Source organism: Erpetoichthys calabaricus, chromosome 6, assembly GCF_900747795.2.
Source record: "Erpetoichthys calabaricus chromosome 6, fErpCal1.3, whole genome shotgun sequence".
Taxonomy (NCBI): Eukaryota; Metazoa; Chordata; class Cladistia; order Polypteriformes; family Polypteridae; genus Erpetoichthys; species Erpetoichthys calabaricus.
Window position 1 is genome coordinate 74,063,118 of NC_041399.2, and position 20,998 is coordinate 74,084,115.

At 39.5% G+C, this 20,998-nt stretch overlaps 1 protein-coding gene across 3 annotated transcripts in view; it reads right to left on the bottom strand.

Annotated features, from left to right (window-relative positions):
• Positions 1-20,998, bottom strand: part of ankrd12 (ankyrin repeat domain 12) — a 275,819-nt gene that overhangs the window by 145,850 nt on the left and 108,971 nt on the right. For all 3 annotated transcript variants that reach the window (XM_051928869.1, XM_028803702.2, XM_051928868.1), the window contains exon 2: positions 16,070-16,183. In XM_051928869.1, the coding sequence (XP_051784829.1) occupies positions 16,070-16,156 (87 nt within the window). In that variant the 5' untranslated portion in view covers positions 16,157-16,183. The remainder of the gene's footprint in view (positions 1-16,069; positions 16,184-20,998) is intronic.

Here is a 20,998-nt window from a genome sequence, read left to right on the forward strand (position 1 = left end):
TTTAAGTTGACATCTTTGGCTTGCAGGAAGGAAGGAGGAGGAGAATGAAATGGAAGGTGGTTATTGTTTGGAAGGAGTTTCCTTATACAAATCTTTGCTTGGTAAAATTGTCGAGATGGTGGATTTCGACATGCTGTACATATTAGTGAGATCGGTCACACGAATGCCACTCTCTTATTTCCACACAATTTCCTTCTTCGTTTCGATTGTAATCGCTTTCTTTACCTTTGTTAGCTTCGCTTCCTTCCTTAGCAATTATCGAAATGAATTGTATAAATCACTGCACTGACCGAAATTACGTCCACAAACACATGTATCTGGGCTCCGACTGACGCTTACAAAGGCTCTCGGCTGTTTGTTAACAATCGCATAAGCGGATACACGTGACCACATTCGGGTCGTAACGCAAGATGTTGGTCGTAATTCAAAACAAAAATTTTGGTCGTAAAGCAAGTTGTTCACATGTCAGGCCGGTCGTATATCAAGGGTCAACTGTACATTATATAGTTGAAATAGTTTTACTGTCAAAAAATGCAAAGAGTATGCGACAAGTGTTTCGCTCCAATTCTGGGATCATCAGGTGTACACACTCACTGCAACCCCCTCTCGGGGAATCGAACCTCGGACATCAGCGCCACGCCGTCTGGTTCGTTCATTTGACAGCATGTAGATCGAGGTAATTACATTCATGGCATTCATAGTCTGAATACAATCAGATTGTGATTAAGACTACGAATGCCATGAAAATTATATTATACTATATCTATAATATCTATATCTATATATATATATAATTCACTAAGCCAGAAGACAAGTAGCCGACCATGGAAAGCACGCCGGAAGGGGCGTGGATTCACTAAACCGCCGACAAGTAAGACGCCAATGGCGCACGCAGGAAGGAGCCACGCCCACCAACTCTTAGACCATTGGATACGACGAAAGAATCACAGAGCCACGCCCACCAACTCGGACGCGAAGCCAAGGGAAACATGCCGTCATTTCTGTTTGTCTGTGCCACAGTACAGTTGCAGCTCTGAGCCACGTTGACTTTTCATTAGTCAACCTCGGTGGAACCTTGGTTCACACAGAGGCAGCGCCAGAGAGATACAGAGGCACACACACAGTCAGCGCCAGAGAGACAGAGGGGCGCGCGCACACACACACACACACACACACAGGCAGCGCCAGAGAGATACAGAGGCACACACACAGTCAGCGCCAGAGAGACAGAGGGGCGCGCGCACACACACACACACACACACACACAGAGAGAGAGAGGCAACGCCAGAGAGAGACAGAGGCACACACAGGCAGCGCAAGTGAGAGCCGCGCAATCCTTTAAAACTGAAGTTAAAACACAATGAAGGAAGCAGTCTTTAAAACCCAATAAGCCCTGTGCCTCATTTTCATTAGCTCTCACCTGCTTCAAGCCCTGCAAAAGTCGAGACGCTCTCTCTGCAGCTGACCTTCTCTGTGCCTGACTCCACTACTGTCAGTCGCCTGATTAAAAATGGCCTTTTGAAGGGGAGCTATGGACCCGCTATACCACAGGAACACATTGCCTTCGAGCCTGCTCTCGCTCACTGTAACGTACCGGCTTTCTCTCTCTCCTCACTCGCTCACACACTGCACAGGGGAGAAATGCCGGAAGCAGAGAGACAGAGGGGGTGGGGGCTCGTGTGCTGCTGAGAGAGTGACAGAGTGAGAGAGAGGGGGCTCCCGTGCTTCTGAGAGACAGAGGGGGGCTGGGGAGGCTCCCATGCTGCTGACAGAGGGGGAGGGGGCTCGCATGCTGCTGAGAGAGAGAGAGAGAGAGGGGGGGGGCTGGGGAGGCTGCGTGCTGCTGAGAGAGAGAGAAGGGGGGCTGGGGAGGCTGCGTGCTGCTAAGAGAGAGGGGGGGGCTGGGGAGGTTCCCGTGCTGCTGAGAGAGAGAGAGGGGGGGGCTGGAGGGGCTCACGTGCTGCTGAGAGAGAGAGGGGGGGCTGGGGAGGCTCGCGCTGCTGAGAGAGAGAGAGAGGACTGGGGAGGCTCGCGCGCTGCTGAGAGAGAGAGAGAGAGAGAGAGGGGGGGGGGGGGGGCTGGGGAGGCTCTCGTGCTCCTGAGAGAGAGAGAGAGGGGGGCTGGGGAGGCTCGCCTGCTGCTGAGAGAGGGGTGGGCTGGGGAGGCTCGCGTGCTGCTGAGAGAGAGAGGGGGGGGGGCTGGGGAAGCTTGCGTGCTGCTGAGAGAGAGAGGGGGGGGGGGCTGGGAAGTAACTTTCACCAGCGTGGCCTCCATCGTCAGAGACGATCCCGCTTTCAGTCACAGACAATTGAATGTTGCTCTCTCTAGAGGTCCATCTTTTCATTCACTCACACTGGTATCCACAAACCTACCCCATTTTGGACAACTGTGTTGTTCAACAAGTGTTCACCCATCAATACATAATTATGCGGCGTATGTTACGCCGCGGGTTGGCTAGTATATATATATTGCACACACTAGTCATTTAGCCTGTTAAAATAACGGGTGCTAGAACAGTAGTGCATAAACATTAGTAAGAACAGTCTATATTAAATGGCAAGTGACTTTGACCTCATTCTTTTTGTTGGTCGTATTTTTCTTTCTTTCAGCCTTTCTTTTGTTGATGTTTACTTGCTCAGCTGACCGTTCTTCGTAGGCTGCCGCCGTGTATTGTGTGTCTTTAATTTTCTGTGACAGTGATACTGTCTTGTACGTCCGCTGGCTTGTACATCCGTAACATACCTTTAATTTTCTCTGGCGGTAATACAGGCGTGATCGTCGGTAATATGCCTTTAATTTTCTCAGACAGTAATACTGGTTTGTATTTCCGTAAAACGCCTCTAACTTTCTCTGACAGTAATATCGCGCATCACACCGTGCCCCGCGCATGCACACTTCACCAGAAGACAAACACACACACAGACACCTGGATGCACAAAGGGATTTTATTAAAGAGGATACATTATATTATATATATATATATATATATATATATATATATATATATATATATATATATATACACAGTGCATTCGGAAAGTATTCACAGCGCATCACTTTTTCCACATTTTGTTATATTACAGCCTTATTCCAAAATGGATTAAATTCATTTTTTTCCTCAGAATTCTACACACAACACCCCTTACTGACAACATGAAAAATGTTTACTTGAGGTTTTTCCAAATTTATTAAAAATAAAAAAAAACTGAGAAATATATATATATATATATATATATATATATATATATATATATATATATATATATATACATACACGCGCGCACACACACACACACACACACACACACACACACACACACAGTGGAACCTCGGTTTGCGAGCATAATTCGTTCCGGAAACGTGCTCGTAGTCCAAAGCACTCGTATATCAAAGTGAATTTCCCCATAAGAAATAATGGAAACTCAGATGATTTGTTCCACAACCCAAAACTATTCATATAAAAATGATTAATACAAAATATAGGATTGGTGATTCTAAATTGGCCCTAGTGTGTGCTTGGTGTGTGGGTGTGTTTGTGTGTGTCCTGCGGTGGGTTGGCACCCTGCCCGGGATTGGTTCCCTGCCTTGTGCCCTGTGTTGGCTGGGATTGGCTCCAGCAGACCCCCGTGACCCTGTGTTCGGATTCAGCAGGTTGGAGAATGGATGGATGGATGGATAAAGTAAAAATACATAAAACAAATTAACCTGCACTTTATCTTTGAAAACAATCATGACTGGTGTGAGTGAGTTTCTAAACTCTTGTAGGATTGCACCCAATGGGACAACACGTGGAAGAGCGTCCCAAAGCAATCACAGTCTCCCAGCTGTAGCAGTTCGCCGAAAAACCGAATCCAAAAAGATCGTGGACATGCTATAAGCGCCTGCCGTCATGGGTGATACAAGGAACATTATAAATGTGCAGGGCCCTGCCTGACTGCTGTGTCTGTGTATAGGAGAGCGGCAGATCCCGCTACAATAAATAACTGCGCTGTTGCGGTTTCAAGCTGAATAAAGCTGGTGTTGCTAAAGTACTGAGACTCAGCTTCATGTTGTAGGGTGGAAGACGGGGACTCTCGCGCGCACGCGCACACACGCGCACACGCACACACACACACACAAGAGCGCGCACGTGAACACACACACACACACAAGTGCGCGCGAGCACACACAGTCACAATGCTAATGCTGCAGTAAACAGCATACGCTCGTATGGATGTTGACTATATGAGTGAGGCACGCCGACTCAGACGGAGAATGCGCAGCGAGAGAGAGAGAAGAACCATCAGCTCGGTTGTGATCACATGACGCTCAGCAGACAAAGCGTATACATACTACTCGTATTGCAAGACCTCGCTCGTTTATCAACTCAAAATTTATTAAAAATTTTTGCTCGTCTTGCAAAACACTCGTAAATCAAGTTACTCGCAAACCGAGGTTCCACTATATATATATATATATATATATATATATATATATATATAGAGAGAGAGAGAGAGAGAGAGAGAGAGAGAGAGAGAGAGAGAGAGAGAGAGAAAGTATCCAGAAAGTATTCACAGCGCATCACTTTTTCCACATTTTGTTATGTTACAGCCTTATTCCAAAATGGATTAAATTTATTTTTTCCTCAGAATTCTGCACACAACACCCCATAATGTCAACGTGAAAAAAGTTTACTTGAGGTTTTTGCAAATTCATTAAAAATAAAAAAACTGAGAAATCACACTTACATAAGTATTCACATCCATTGCTCAATACTTTGTCGATGCACCTTTGGCAGCAATTACAGCCTCAAGTCTTGTTGAATATGATGCCACAAGCTTGGCACACCTATCCTTGGCCAGTTTCGCCCATTCCTCTTTGCAGCACCTCTCAAGCTCCATCAGGTTGGATGGGAAGCGTCGGTGCACAGCCATTTTAAGATCTCTCCAGATATGTTCAATCGGATTCAAGTCTGGGCTCTGGCTGGGCCACTCAAGGACATTCACAGAGTTGTCCTGAAGCCACTCCTTTGATATCTTGGCTGTGTGCTTAGGGTCGTTGTCCTGCTGAAAGATGAACCATCGCCCCAGTCTGATGTCAAGAGCGCTCTGGAGCAGGTTTTCATCCAGGATGTCTCTGTACATTGCTGCAGTCATCTTTCCCTTTATCCTGACTAGTCTCCCAGTTCGTGCCGCTGAAAAACATCCCCACAGCATGATGCTGCCACCACCATGCTTCACTGTAGGGATGGTGCCAGGTTTCCTCCAAATTTGATGCCTGGCATTCACACCAAAGAGTTCAATCTTTGTCTCATCAGACCAGAGAATTTTCTTTCCCATGGTCTGAGTCCTTCAGGTGCCTTTTGGCAAACTCCAGGCGGGCTGCCATGTGCCTTTTACTAAGGAGTGGCTTCCGTCTGGCCATTCTACCATATAGGCCTGATTGGTGGATTGCTGCAGAGATGGTTGTCCTTCTGGAAGGTTTTCCTCTCTCCACAGAGGACCTCTGGAGCTCTGAGAGTGACCATCAGGTTCTTGGTCACCTCCCTTACTAGGGCCATTCTCTCCCGATCGCTCAGTTTAGATGGCCGGCCAGCTCTAGGAAGAGTCCTGGTGGTTTCGAACTTCTTCCACTTACGGATGATGGAGGCCACTATGCTCATTGGGACCTTCAAAGCAGCAGAAATTTTTCTGTAACCTTCCCCAGATTTGTGCCTCGAGACAATCCTGTCCCGAAGGTCTACAGATAATTCCTTTGACTTCATGTTTGGTTTGTGCTCCGACATGAACTATCAACTGTGAGACCTTACATAGACAGGTGTGTGCCTTTCCAAATCATGTCCAATCAACTGAATTTACCACAGGATGCACCTGAGCTCAATTTTGAGCTTCATGGCAAAGGCTGTGAATACTTATGTACATGTGCTTTCTCAATTTTTTTATTTTTAATAAATTTGCAAAAATCTCAAGTAAACTTTTTTCACGTTGTCATTATGGGGTGTTGTGTGTAGAATTCTGAGGAAAAAAATGAATTTAATCCATTTTGGAATAAGGCTGTAACATAACAAAATGTGGAAAAAGTGATGCGCTGTGAATATTTTCTGGATGCACTGTATGTGTGTGTGTATGTATATATATATATATATATATATATATATATATATATATATATGTATGGAAGAGAAGGTCTGTGATACGGTTTGCATATTTGCAGCTGGAGATCCCAAAAGGGAGAAAAATGAATCACATATCATAAAGTAGTTTTTTTTCCTGAGCTTTCAACCCCTGCCAAGGGTCTTCATCAGAGGATAATGCTTAGACTTACAAGAATCAAAAGGCAATATATAGCAAAAAATTACGTGGAGGGGTTGGGGGGAGAGGTGGCTAAGTCCGTGTGATCGGGGCGGGGGGGGGTGGGGGGGTGTTGAGTTTATTTATTATGAACATGTTCTTCTTAAGTTTGCATATGCCAGATTTATTTCCAAGTGTCTGTTGATGGCGTTCTCATTTGATAGCCAAGATTCGGCCAGCTCTCTGGCACTTTTAGTACCAGCCTTAAATTTTACTTGTACATTGTACACCAACCCCCACCCCTCCATCACATTGACTTAGCCACCTCCTCTCCCCCCCCCCACGTAATTTTTTGCTATATATTGCCTTTTGATTCTTGTAAATCTAAGCATTATCCTCTGATGAAGACCCCTGGCAGGGGTTGAACGCTCAGGAATAAAAACTACTTTATGAATCGTGATTCATTTTTCTCCCTTTGTGGATCTCCAGCTGCAAATATTATATACACATACACACACACATACATACACTGTCAACAATAAAGTTCTATTAATAGACTTGGATTAATTTGGAATGGTTTCATTAAGTGCAAAATTGACTAGATTAACGAATTTAGGGGTTGTATTAATCTCCTTAGTGTTAGACCAGGGTGTCACTTGGGCTGTAAAAACACTGCTAAAAGCATTAGTCACTGCATAGAAATGCCTTGCGTAATGTTTAGACCCAAGGATTACTTGGGCTATAAAAATGCCAACAGTTTTAGTGCCAAGCGTTGCTCAAGAAAACGATATAGGCATGTCTTGTGTAAGTGACAGGCTTCAGTGTTACCTAGGCAACAGTGCAGACATGTCTTCTCCTAGCCTCATAATGGTGTCTTGTAAGAAACGTTTTTCAGCAGCCCAGGTGTTGCACTCTCTTAACAGTGATACGAATAGTGATGATGAAGTGAATCGCAAATGAAGTGAATCTTCAGGCAGTTAAATTGAAATGGCCAGTGAAATCAGAAGTTATTCTGATGAATCTCAATCACACAGCTATTGTCCCAACTGTGAGTTGGATTGTGTATTTTACCGTGCTTTAAGAAATACCACACTAACAATATATTTTGACAGTATATACGGTATCTGCATTATTTTTATTATTCATTTTCTATAATCATTAAACTTTCTTCACTTATGACATTGTACTTTTAGTATTTTGCATGTTTTAAAGTAAAAAGTTCAGATTTAATAAATATGTAGTTTTGAAGTCAGAAGTGCAACACTTATTACATGTTTTTTCAAGAAAAAATATAATGGGTTAATCACACACATTAATGGCGATTATTTTGCAGCTCTAATAAAAACTCAATTGTTAAATTAGTGAATAGGATACTCATAAAATAAAATATTATTGAAGAGTAATATTTAATGGGTGAGTCAAATTGACTCAAATTTTAAATGTCAGAAACTTGTAGTGCTTTAAAATTATCCAAATTTGTCTCTCCCTCCCCTCCCCCCCGGACATTTGTCCCAACTTTGAAGCTTCTTGTGTGAAATCAAACGTCAGTTTTACATGAATTGTTTATTTCAGAACCTCTGTTAACCAACCTTTGCTCTGATGTTTTCAGGTTTCTTATGTGAGTGATCATATTTTTTACTGCTTATGCTGGAGTATAAATCGAGGATTAGAAAATTACTTTGGATGTCATTACCTGTAGTCAAATAAAATTATAAATGTGGAACAGAGTTACCATTCTTCCACATACCATTCATACACATGACATATACTTTCACTTACAGGTTATAGTAATGAATGATAGGTCATGACAAATGTTACCTTTACATAAAATACTTTCAAGGTCCTGTAAGGTATAAAGAGTTCTTGCTGTCAAATTAAAAGATGTGACTTCCATATTAACAACCCCACTTGTTTCACAGGGTGTTATAATTGAAACCCTTATTCATGATGTAAATTTCACAATTGCATTGGGAACTAACCATGATTGAATGGTTATGCCACCAAATATTGTGAACGGACAACAGAGTAAATATCAGTCACAAAGAGAAGAGGAAAAAGCAAATATACTGAGAACATGCCGTTTTTGTATTAATGGAAAATAATGGAATAAAATGTTTTAAAACCTATTAATCAAATTCAGGGTGACAAAGAATCACAGCAATTCAAAATAGCACTGGCATCAAAGTATCATGCAACCCCCAGTCCACCAAAAAGCAGGGTATCATTTATTATCTCAAACAGTGTTTGCCAAATAATTTTAGCAGTGAATATCTGTATTTGCCAGTGACTGTGTTCACTGAACATTTTCCTGAAAATCTGCCAATAGGCAGGCTTGGGTAAACATTTTTCTTCAGCACCTTATGAAACTGTCCATTAGAGGCAAATGCATCCTCAGAAGCCTCTGCAGGTATACTCATTTTTAAGAGGACTGATTATTTTGTATCTCTCCCACAAAAATAAATCTGAAACCATGAAAGCATCAGAGTTAATCAGTGAAATTACCAGAACTGAACAACAACATGCAAGGTCTCCAAATGAAGCACTTCATAAAAAAGATGTATATATAAATTGCAAATAAGCAAGAAATGCTGATTGGTAAAAAGAACTGTCATGCCTGAGTGGAAGTTTATTATATTAACAGTATTCAACACTAGAAGATTTTAATATAGCTCAATTTCATATAAAATGTAGGACTATGTATATATACTATTAGTACTATTTCGAACATCCTGCAGCAAAACACAGTAGGAATCTGTAAGCATTATGTAGCAAATTGCTTTGTTTTTGTTACAGTCTACTCTCACACTGAAGACTGTTACTTCTAGATTTCTTTCCTGCCCTAAATCAATTTTTTGTATTTAAACAAATAACCCTTTGCACATTATTTGCCAAACTCTGCAATATATATTGAAGTCAATGGGGAAGGAATGGTTTATAATGGTGCAATGTTGTTTTAAGTGTCCCTGAGGACTAGGGAAACATCTGCCAGCTATGTTGAACTGATGACTGTGGCCAAAAAAGAGGTCTGAGCTACAAGGCAGCAGTGCTAACTACTGCATCACAAAAGACAAAAATGGACTGATGACCTTAAAAAATATATAGCACATAGCCACAAACTAGCAATAAGGCCTAGTCCACAAGTACCCAGTTTTTTTTTTTTAATTATATTATATTATATTATAAAATAAACGGGAGTTTTCCTTATTCGTATTTAAAAAAAAATCCACATTAAAACAAAAAAATTCACTGTCAAGAGCATGAAAAAAATGTATTACTGGTTCAGGCAGGGTAACAACAATGGCACATCGAGGTAAGGGGAGAATCATGTGTAGACTTATAATGAAGTGCAGTTTACTCCTCAGTATCACACTCAAATATAAAAAAAATTTCAAATGTGTGTTCAGCCATTTCACTAAGACAAATGCATCCTCAAACATCTACAGGAATGCTCACACCATTCACCATCTCTAAATGCAGCGGTGTAAGACCAGCTCCATAGCTGCTCTGCTGCCTCTGGTAAACTGTAAACCCAGGGCAAAGTAATTGGTTGTCCCATTTAGGAACAAGCTTACCTTGTAAGGTGCTTGTTTGGAACATTTAACACCATGATTTGACCTGCTCTTCCTTGAACTATCCTGATCTCCCTTCTCCAGACTGCAACTGCCACAGAGGTAATAACTTGCTGGTGTTCTTATAATCTGAAGATGACAGCTAAAGATATATATAAAAAATATAAATGCTAAGTGTGGTCTCTGTCCCTTGATGCTTTATCTTGGCATCAACCAGCCAATCCACACTGGCTACGAAATTAGGCTGCAACTCCTTCTCACAACCAGCAGAGATGCAGCAGTGTGAGTGACTTAGCTGACAGAAATCAAGGGTACACTGACGCTGTCACACCTGCATAGGACACAGAATGCAGGTACAATAAACACCAACTGCTTCCTGTACAAACTTACACTCCAATCTCAAAACTAAGTTTATATACCTTTTGGCTTAGAAAAACAACAGGATCCAAGACCTCACTGCTACAAACACCAAAACGAGATCAGCCTCATGTTGTACAGGAAGTGCTAGAATAAATGATTTAGAACATATAGAGGTTTTTAGGAGCTCCTTTTACATCCATGAGAACCTCTATTAAAACAAGCCTCAGAACAAGGAATCTACTTGTTCACATAAGTTGAGGATAAAAACAGGCAAACACTACACACAGACAACTGTTAGGTTCAATAACTTAATATGTACATATCTGTTCAGATGAACCGCTTAAGCAATACTTTCATGGCCTGCAAATACAGAAATCTCTCCACAATTACTTCATTAGCGCAAACAGCACTCACACCCACACCTTTAGAAACAGACAGATGACAGACAGAACTAAAAGTAACAAAAGTCCAATTTTTTTTTTTTTTTTTAATTTGCCTTTTTCGTATGTATATTTTAGTGGTACTCTTAATAGAATATACATACACAGAACTATCACATTCTTCAATGAGATGCAATCTTTACTAATCTCTGCTCTCTTTTCTGTTTGTTCTGTGGTGGCATTTTGACTGCATGCTGCAGCGGACGCTCCTGCTACGCAAGGGTTTTACTGTTTATATTTGCACACGTACTTTACGAAAATCTGGAGGAGTCCACCAGGTGGCAGTGCAAGATATCATCACGGTGAGAACAGGTTTGGCTTTGCTGTGTTGTGAATAGCCTGGAACTCCCATTAAATTCCGATGACACCTTACCGCAATATCTCTGAAAAGGATGTTTAATGATTAAATCCATCAATCCAGGGATTTGTCCATTCCAGCAAACATTGGGCACGAGGCTGAAACAATCCCTGGATGGGCATTAGCTCATCGCAAGATGAATAGAAGCGTCATTTTAGTGTCACCAAATCTGCATATATGTTAGGAAGGAAACCGGAGCACACTGTGGAAACCCAGAAGGAAAACCTGAAAACTCCAGGCAGAGAATACCAGCGACGCGACTCCCTGCAAAACAGCAGTGCTACTGCTCTGTCACTGTGTCATCCCCATGTGTGTAATTATGAACAGTATTCATTATTTAAACAAAATTAACGATTTATCTGTAAAATGTAACATACATACTTTAATGCATTTCATCATAAAAGTGATATCAAGTATAAATCTTAGGATTCTAAAAGTGCAGAGAGTTGGAATATCATATTTAATGTGTGCTGCGTGGCGATCTATTGCTGTTTGCCTCTGCTGTCAGGTCCAGAGGAAGCCCTACAAAAAGACGGCAAAAATGTATTGTGTCATTATGATTGGGAATATGCAATGCTTGAATATAAAAGCACCACGAATGCATTTGTATGTTGGCATCTTGCTTCATCACATCAAACATTGAAACACGCACATGAATCTCGTAGGATCCTCCAAGCGGCTTTCTGTCACATGTTGATAGTAACCAGAGACTCTGACGTACCATTCCAACTTTTAGCATACTGAACCCCCCCCGACTTTTTGCTGGTACTGCAACTCGCGCACGCATCACATTAATTTCTGAGGACCTGCTCAGAGGACATGTCAAATGAACTCTGGGAACGCGTGGCAGCCATGATGTGGGCGCATACGCGTTCTCAGCGTGAAGTATAAACGAGCCCTAAGAGACCCACTGTATCAAAACTTCTGTGACAAAGCCTGATCAAAAAGAGGAATGATTTAAGCACATTTATGCTAGGTAGAATGCCCAGTGGAGGATGGGTGGCCTTTTGTACTTGGAACCCCTGCCGATCTGTTATTTTCTCTAGCTTAAATGAAGATGTTTTTTATGTCCTCCTTGTCATCCGAACTTATCACTGTACTGACTTAAAAATGATCTTATATACAAGATCACTAATTTTCTACTAATTATGCAACTATGCTATGTAAGAAATTTTTCTTACTCATTATTCTTAATTGAATGTTTTTCTTTTCTTGTATCGCTTTGACATCTTATAAAGCAATTTGAGCTACATTTATTGAATGAAAATGTACTACAGAAATAAATGTTGTAACTTAAGTCCATCTAATGCTTATTTTGTACATAAAGTACTTTGAAAAAGTCTTTAGTCCCCAAACTATTTTTACATTGTATTGTCTCACATTCTAAACTTACAATATATTCGGAATTTCTGCATTAGATCTACAAAACTGTGCATTTTATGCTAAATCAAAAGAAACAGGATGAAAACCTTTCAACAATTTGCTAAAAAGGAAGCATTACAATTGTGAGATTTAAAAAGTATTCATACCCTTTGTAAATATAAGGCTGACTTTGCTTAGGTGCAGTGTATTGCATTACTGTTTCATCCAGGTTGTTGGTGGTCTCCACCAGTGTAGGTGTATTACATGTTCCTACTTAATTTATGGAGAATAAATGCCTTATGTCTCGCTAAGAGCCATCAGTATGGAAGAAATTTTCCAAACCAAAATGAAGACAAATAGAGCATTAAAAATGTATGAAAGTATATAGAACCCTTCACTTCCTACACCCTTTATTATATTCTAGATTTAATTGTAAATGGATAAATGTGCCGTTTTTGCCCATCACTCTACACTCAGTATCACAGAATCAAGTGAAAAATGTTTTCATAAAAGTTTGTAAATTCATTAAAAATCAAAAAAATGAAAACTCTCATTCGTTTCAGTATTCAGACCCCTTAATTCAGTACTTTGTACAAGCTCCTTTGTCAGTAATCACTTTTTATATTCTTGGGTAATTCACTCAGAGGATTTCTCAGGCTCTATTACACTGGATGGGAAGTATCTGCAACTGACATGTTCAGGTCTTTCCTGGACTTTGGCTAGGCCAACCAAGAACAGTCAGACTTTTGCCGAAGCCACTCCAGCATTGGTTTGGATGTATACTTCAGGTCATTGTCATGCCGAAATGTTAGCCAGCCTCACAGTATGAAGTTGTGGGCAATCTGGAGCAAGTTCCCCCCATAGAACTCTTTGTATATGAGTGCATTCATCCTTCCTCAATTCTGACCAGTCTCCTTGTCCCTGCTTCTCAGAATTACCCTTATGGCATGATGCTGCCACCATCATGGTTCAATGTAGGGATGGCATTAGGCTAATGTTGAGTGGTGACTGGTCTCTGCAAGACATAGTGCTTGGAGTTCAATTTTGTCTCAAAAGACCAGAGAACCTTTTTTCTTCATGCTTTCGTATGCCCTTAACTCAAGAGTTGCTTCTGTCTAGGCATTCTACAATAAATGCATGATTGATCAAGTGCTACTTAGATGGTTGTCCTACTGAAAGGCTCTCCCAGTACAACAGAAGACTTCTGAAGCTCCGTTGGTGAGATCAATGGGTTCTCATTCACATTCCTGATCAAGGCCCTTCTTGTCTGGTTATTCAGTTTATCCAGATGGCAACCCTAGGAAGAGTTGTGGTGTCTCATTTATAAACTCTACATGGATTTGTGTGTGAAAATATGTGCAAGTCAAAAAATGAAAAATGAGTACACCCCAAAAAAATTAATTTAATAAAAACCTCATGTACGAATATTTGTACCCAGTTTATGCTTTATAAATCACAATCATCTTATATAGTCCCCTCCATAAAGACACATTCTTCCTTGATTTACCTCTCTGCTCCACAGTTCACAATTACAAATCAAACAGACATAATTAAAGTACACATTGCAGATTTCAATGGTACTTGCAGCAATTTTGGTCACATTATGTAGAAATTACAGCACTTTTTCTACATGTTCCCCCCATATGGAGGGCACTGTAAATAGGTGTAAGTGGATGTGCCTCAAACCCTGCCTAGTTGCAACCCTAAAATAACCATATATGGACTATGCTAATCAACTGTAATGAATAGATTTACCTGTGATACAATGGCAACACACACACACACACACACACACACACACAAAAAAAGTAGAGAGATAGAAGTTCTCATCTCTTCATGAGGTGTTTTTTTTTTTTTTTTTTTTTGTCTTGTCTTCTTAAGAAAGTCAAAGCTGGGAAGCTGTCAATTCCACAGGTCCTGTTAATGCCCACTCAAGCAATCTTTGTGTGATTTAGAGGTTTAAGATATTTGTTACGTTGACACACATTGTAATAATAATAATAATAATAATGGCTGAGTGATATGAATTATTATACGTGCATGTGGTAATTCGCTGGTTTGACTGAATTTCCCTGCTTGATCAAGGGTCTTTTTTATTTCCCCACTTTCTCTGAAATGTTGTGTACGCATGGAGCAGAGTTTCCATAAATATATGCAAGTTTTCCTGTAAGGTTTTCTTTTATAAATCCTGACATTTACATGAAAGTCAAGCAGGCACATTTCCTGCCTCTTTATGTGTGTATGCAAGTTTTATAAGTTTGACCCCTGGTGCTTCCAAGCTTCTTCCATTTCACATTTATTGAGGCCACTGTTCTCCTAGGAAAACTCAAAGCTTTAGAAATTGTTTTACACCCTTGCTCTGCTCTATGCCTCACCATAATTTTACTGCAGAGATGTACAGAGAGTCCCTTGGACTTCATGGCTTAGTTTTTGTCATAAAGTGCGGTGATCATTGTGGCAACTTTTATACACTTGTGTGTGCCTTTCTAAACTACGTCCAGTCAATTCAATTTGTCAAACGTGAACTCACCAAGGATAATTAAAACTAACAGGATATATCTGACAACAATTTGGAGTGCAACATCAAAGGGACTAAAATACTTAGTTGAATGACAGAGTGCAGTTTTTTAATTTTTAACGAATTTGCAAACCTTTCCGAAAACATGTCTTCACTTTGACATTATGGATTACTGAATGCAGATGGGCAAAAAAGGCCAAATGTATCTATTTAAAATTAAATGAACAACACAATAATGTGTGCAGGAACTGAAAGGATGTGAATAGTTTCTCAAAACTATACACGTGACATTTAAAAAAAGCAAGCTTAAACAAAACATTTCAGACAGTACGCAGCCCCCCTCCAATAAGTATATCAAGCAACCTTTTTGAGTAGCAGGTTACAAACACAAAGAAAACAAAAAACTTTCAACTTGCTTTTTAGGTCTCTGGTACTAATCATTAGCTTAAAAATATTATACTCCTTTTGTGATTAGGTTTAAGACATTTTGTTGTCCGGTTTCTTTGTTAAAAATCTGTGCAACATTTTCAGTTTCATATGTACCCTGGACAAATAGCATTCTACGTTTCCATCTTGCCTTTTGGTGTACCAATTCCTTGTACCAGAATAAAATCAAAAATAATAAAATACATCAAAAAGAAAAAAATATTAAAATTCAAAGACACATAAGTGAACAAGAGCTAGTATATTAACTTGGCCATCATATACAGAAAGCTCATCAAAAAGGAGACTCCAATGTTTAAAAATAATAATTCCAAAGTTGTCATCTAATATGTAAATACAATGTGTAAAAATAATTATGCCAAAAACTCAGGTTGAATACAAATACAACCTTAGGGCATAAAGGAGAAACAATTCAACAGTGATTAATACCCATGGTATCAGAATATACAGTTAAAGCTCAAGTAACTTAAAAGTATGTGAATGACTTGAATGGTGTACATCAGATTACCTCCAGAATGTAGATGCTAAAATACTGGGGGATGAACTACTGAAGTGTGAATGTGACATAAATCTTCCTTTATTCAAATGGAATGAGAAAACACAGTGAAGTATGTAAAACTGTTATAAGCTTAATGTTCTAATATAACACATTATCATGTTGTTTAAACTGCAGTACTGTCTTAGAATCACAACTTTCATATAAAATATCAGGGTTTGTTGTGCATATGAAAACTAAAAATAAAAATTACCTTCTTTCCAGATTGCTTTTCAACCATGGTGCTCTCTCTATCAATCCCAGGTTTGGCCATTGTACAGCTTTTAACTAGCTGCAACATATGAATACCAAAGTTTTCATCATGCTCCTAAAACAAAAGACAAACATTATTGTTGTTTTAATTACCTGATATTTCTTAAAAGATCATTTATAAAGCACTGCTAGAATGGAATAACATTATTCAGATTTTACACATAATGGTGTAGTAAATAAGTAGCAAGTTTTTAAAGGTAGTTTTAAACAGTTAGCCTCCATAGGCATACAAAGTTTCAGATAAAATCACTTGTATACAGCAAATGCTTCAACTTTTTTTCTTCTTTTGGAATGTTTGATTGTGTTGCATGTAATGGATATTTAAGCTTAAGAAACAGTCTGTGGGTATTTGGTGACTCGTACTTTGAATACACTCAAATTTCTCTCTCTCTCTCTCTCTCTAGAATAGCTTATCAGTATACAGTGATCCCTCGCTATATCGCGCTTCGCCTTTCGCGGCTTCACTCCATCGCGGATTTTATATGTAAGCATATTTAAATATATATCGCGGATTTTTCTCTGCTTCGCGGGTTTCTGCGGACAATGGGTCTTTTAATTTCTGGCACATGCTTCCTCAGTTGGTTTGCCCAGTTGATTTCATACAAGGGACGCTATTGGCAGATGGCTGAGAAGCTACCCAACTTACTTTCTCTCTCTCTCTCTCTCTCTCTCTCTCTTGCGCTGACGTAGGGGGGTGTGAGCAGGGGGACTGTGTGCAGCTGCTTCCTGAAGGACATGCTGCACAGTGCTTCGCATACTTAAAAGCTCAAAGGGCACGTATTGATTTTTGACTTTGTTTTTCTGTGGCTCTCTCTCTGTCTCTTCCTGCTCCTGACAGAGGGGGTGTGAGCTGCCGCCTTCAATAGCTTTGTACCGGCGGTGCTTCGCATACTTAAAAGCCCTATTGATTTTTTTTTTGACTGCTTGCTTTGCACTCCTTTGAAAAGGAAGATATGTTTGCATTCTTTTAATTGTGAGACAGAACTGTCATCTCTGTCTTGTCATGGAGCACAAATGTTTGTTTGCAGTGTTTGAATAACGTTCCTGTCTCTCTACAACCTCCTGTGTTTCTGCGCAAATCTGTGACCCAAGCATGACATTCTAAAAATAACCATATAAACATATGGTTTCTACTTCGCGGATTTTCCTATTTCGCGGGTGGCTCTGGAACGCAACCCCCGCGATGGAGGAGGGATTACTGTAAATGGATGGATGGAACATTATTTTTTCCCACAGGGGGAAAATGTGGCTTTTTACAGAAGCTCTATCAATCAATCAACAAATATTATGATAAACAGTGCATATACAATAGAATGACTAAAAAGAAATGCAATCTAAATATGTAGATCCATAGTGTCGGCACCACTGGGCACAGGTGTGGTGCCACAATATAACATGCTCACATTGCTAAGTGAATCCACTTGCACTTGGTGCCGATGATAATCTCAGCCATACATTAACATCAAAAGAAGGATGAGGAGAACACCTATAGTTCGACTTGACATAGACTCCTAAAATGGACTTGCTGGACTCTTCTGTGGAATCACTGGAATATCTCAAGGCTTAAGACTGGAAGCTAGAATGCTGCATGTAGCATCAGTACAGGGAGGAAGACAGCTGTTGTAAAACCACACAAGCTAAGAGTGAGGAAGATAATAGAAGTATTACATAGATGCAATTGAATTTGACTTTAGAAGCTGAGATCTGGATCAAGAACACCGTTTGGAGAGTTAGTTCAGTGAAGATAGACAGTTATGCTACAATAAGCATAATAATGTTTACTAAGACAATTATAACTTCACACTATACCATACTTGCCCTTTCTTACATTACAATGGTACAGATGTAATTTTGATCCTGTTAAATAAACTTATTCGGTAACAGAACCAGTCCCTGCTAATGGCTCCTGTATATCAAAGAGAAGTATACTTTGAAATATTTTTGATAATTTGTTGGTTGCACATGTTAAAATATACTTTAAAACTACCTACTATATTATTTATGGCCACCAATAAGAGCTTGAAGGTAAACCTTATTCAAGCTGCAAATATAAACAGCCTCTCCAAGTAAAAGATGGATACAGAATAAAAATGAAGCTATATGAAACTTAGTATAAAAGGAACTCCTGAAGAAGTACATTTAAAAATAAATAAATACTGATTACTAACACAGTTAAAAACAAGTTAAAAGAGTTGTGGCAGTGGATAAACAAGCATAGCTTTTGCACATTTCCTGTGCAATCATTTTTGTTCAATTACTTCAGTAAAGCACATTTTCACACTTAAACATCTTAATTAATCCTACATGTAAAGCTATGTAACACAAAGCTGTGAGTAATTGTTAGTTTAAATTCAGTATAGCCAATTAAGATTTAAAAGGAAATTTGGGGCTATTAACACCCCCCCCCCCCCCCCCCCAAAAATAAAATTAAACTCATTAAACCAGGCAATTAAAATCAGCTGATATGTAAAATAACTCCCGGAGGAAAACAATTAAATTCTACAAACAGCCTGAACAAAATGATTTGTAAAAAAACTACACTCTCACTTTTATGGTTTAACATCAATGAACATATCAAACAATTAATAAAGTTCCCACCAAGCCCTAAAATTACATAATCTATTATTCCTGAAACACTCACAACAATTTTTTTGTTCAAAATCTTGAGAAGCAAGTCAATGTCTACTGATAATTAACAAATTAGAATTTAATTTTATAAATACAGTAATCCCTCCTCCATCGCGGGGGTTGCGTTCCAGAGCCACCCGCGAAATAAGAAAATCCGCGAAGTAGAAACCATATGTTTATATGGTTATTTTTATATTGTCATGCTTGGGTCACAGATTTGCGCAGAAACACAGGAGGTTGTAGAGAGACAGGAACGTTATTCAAACACTGCAAACAAACATTTGTCTCTTTTTCAAAAGTTTAAACTGTGCTCCATGACAAGACAGAGATGACAGTTCTGTCTCACAATTAAAAGAATGCAAACATATCTTCCTCTTCAAAGGAGTGCGTGTCAGGAGCACAGGCTGTCAGAAACAGAGAGCAAAGCAAACAAATCAATAGGGCTGTTTGGCTTTTAAGTATGCGAAGCACCGCCGGTACAAAGCTGTTGAAGGCGGCAGCTCACACCCCCTCCATCAGGAGCAGGGTGACAGAGAGAGAGAGAGAGACACAGAGAAAAACAAAACAGTGAAAAATCAATACGTGCCCTTTGAGCTTTTAAGTATGTGAAGCACCGTGCAGCATGTCGTGTCATGAAGCAGCTGCACACAGAAGGTAGCAACGTGAAGATAATCTTTCAGCATTTTTAGACGAGTGTCAGTATAGTCTAGGTGTGCGAACAGCCCCCCTGCTCACACTCCCTACGTCAGGATCAGAGAAGTCAGCGCAAGAGACACAGAGAAAAGTAAGTTGGGTAGCTTCTCAGCCATCTGCCAAGCGTCCCTTGTATGAAATCAACTGGGCAAACCAACTGAGGAAGCATGTACCAGAAATTAAAAGACCCATTGTCCTCAGAAATCCACGAACCAGCAAAAAATCTGCGATATATATTTAAATATGCTTACATATAAAATCCACGATAGAGTGAAGCCGCGAAAGGCGAAGCGCAATATAGCGAGGGATCACTGTACTTCTGTTTGTAATACAAAACTTACTTCATGAATATAACCTCTCTCAAGGGCACATCTTCTAGTACCTGCTGTCTAACAGTCCCAGAGCCCTGGGTTTAAATCTTAGCCTACATGCTATCAGTGTAAAGACTGAAAATCCTGAACATGGATTTTCTTCCACATCATAAAAATGTATAGGATAGGTGAACTGGTTAATGTAAACTCAGTATGACCGAGAGTAAATATGCACTGCAACTGACAATTTAAAATATATTTCCTCACTGGGTCAGTATAGTATACAAATTTGCTGTACTTCAACATGACAATTCCGATTATGGAAACATAATAGAGTTTAATCAGTATAATTAACACTTCAATGAACTTAGGTCTGTTTAATAATCTTAAAAAAATAAAACAAAATTAAAATATGTTCAGGAAAAAAAGTAAATTTTGTTGCTTGCTCAGCTGCAAAGAGAAGAAAGTGGTATGTTAAAACTAGCTTTCACATCATAGCACTTGGACTCTAATTCATTTCCACAGCTACTTTTTATATGGAATCCATATATTTTTCCATGTTAATTTGGTCTAACAGCAATATGCTCGTTAGGTTAAAGGTTTTGAGGGTGTATGTATAAAAATGCTGCGCAAGAAAATGGAATTTCATTCAAAAATAGTTCCTGCTTTAAAGCAACCAATATATTATTTTTTCCATATATTTTTGGAACACAGTTTGCATTTACCTTTAAGGAGACTTTTACCTTCCACGAAAAGTCAGTAAAATTAATCACAGGTTAAACTGTCCCAACATGACAGAAAAATTCTGTCACTTAAGCAATTTAGACGGTACTAAAATTGCAGCCGCAGAACATACAGAAAGATTTACTCGTATTTTACTTGAGTATTATTGTGCCTTCCAAAGTAATTTGTCTACTTGCAGTCATGTATGAGTGCAGGACCAACTTTTTCTGTACTACTGATAATGATACCAGCTTTTTAACAGTATGTTTTTGGAACTTTGGTACTGAATTAATACCTAATTGTTGGTTTTTGTTACATCTCAAAGAGCAAGTACAGTATTATGTTGTAACTGCTTACTGCAGTCAAACTACAAAGACACCTTCAACAAAAACAATGTCACGGATGAATACGTCGATCTTCCAAATGAGGCCATCAAAGGTCTGGTGAGCCTTCATAAATGTGAATAGAGAGTAAACTGACCAATAACTTGGACTTTTCTTTAATAGTTATACTAT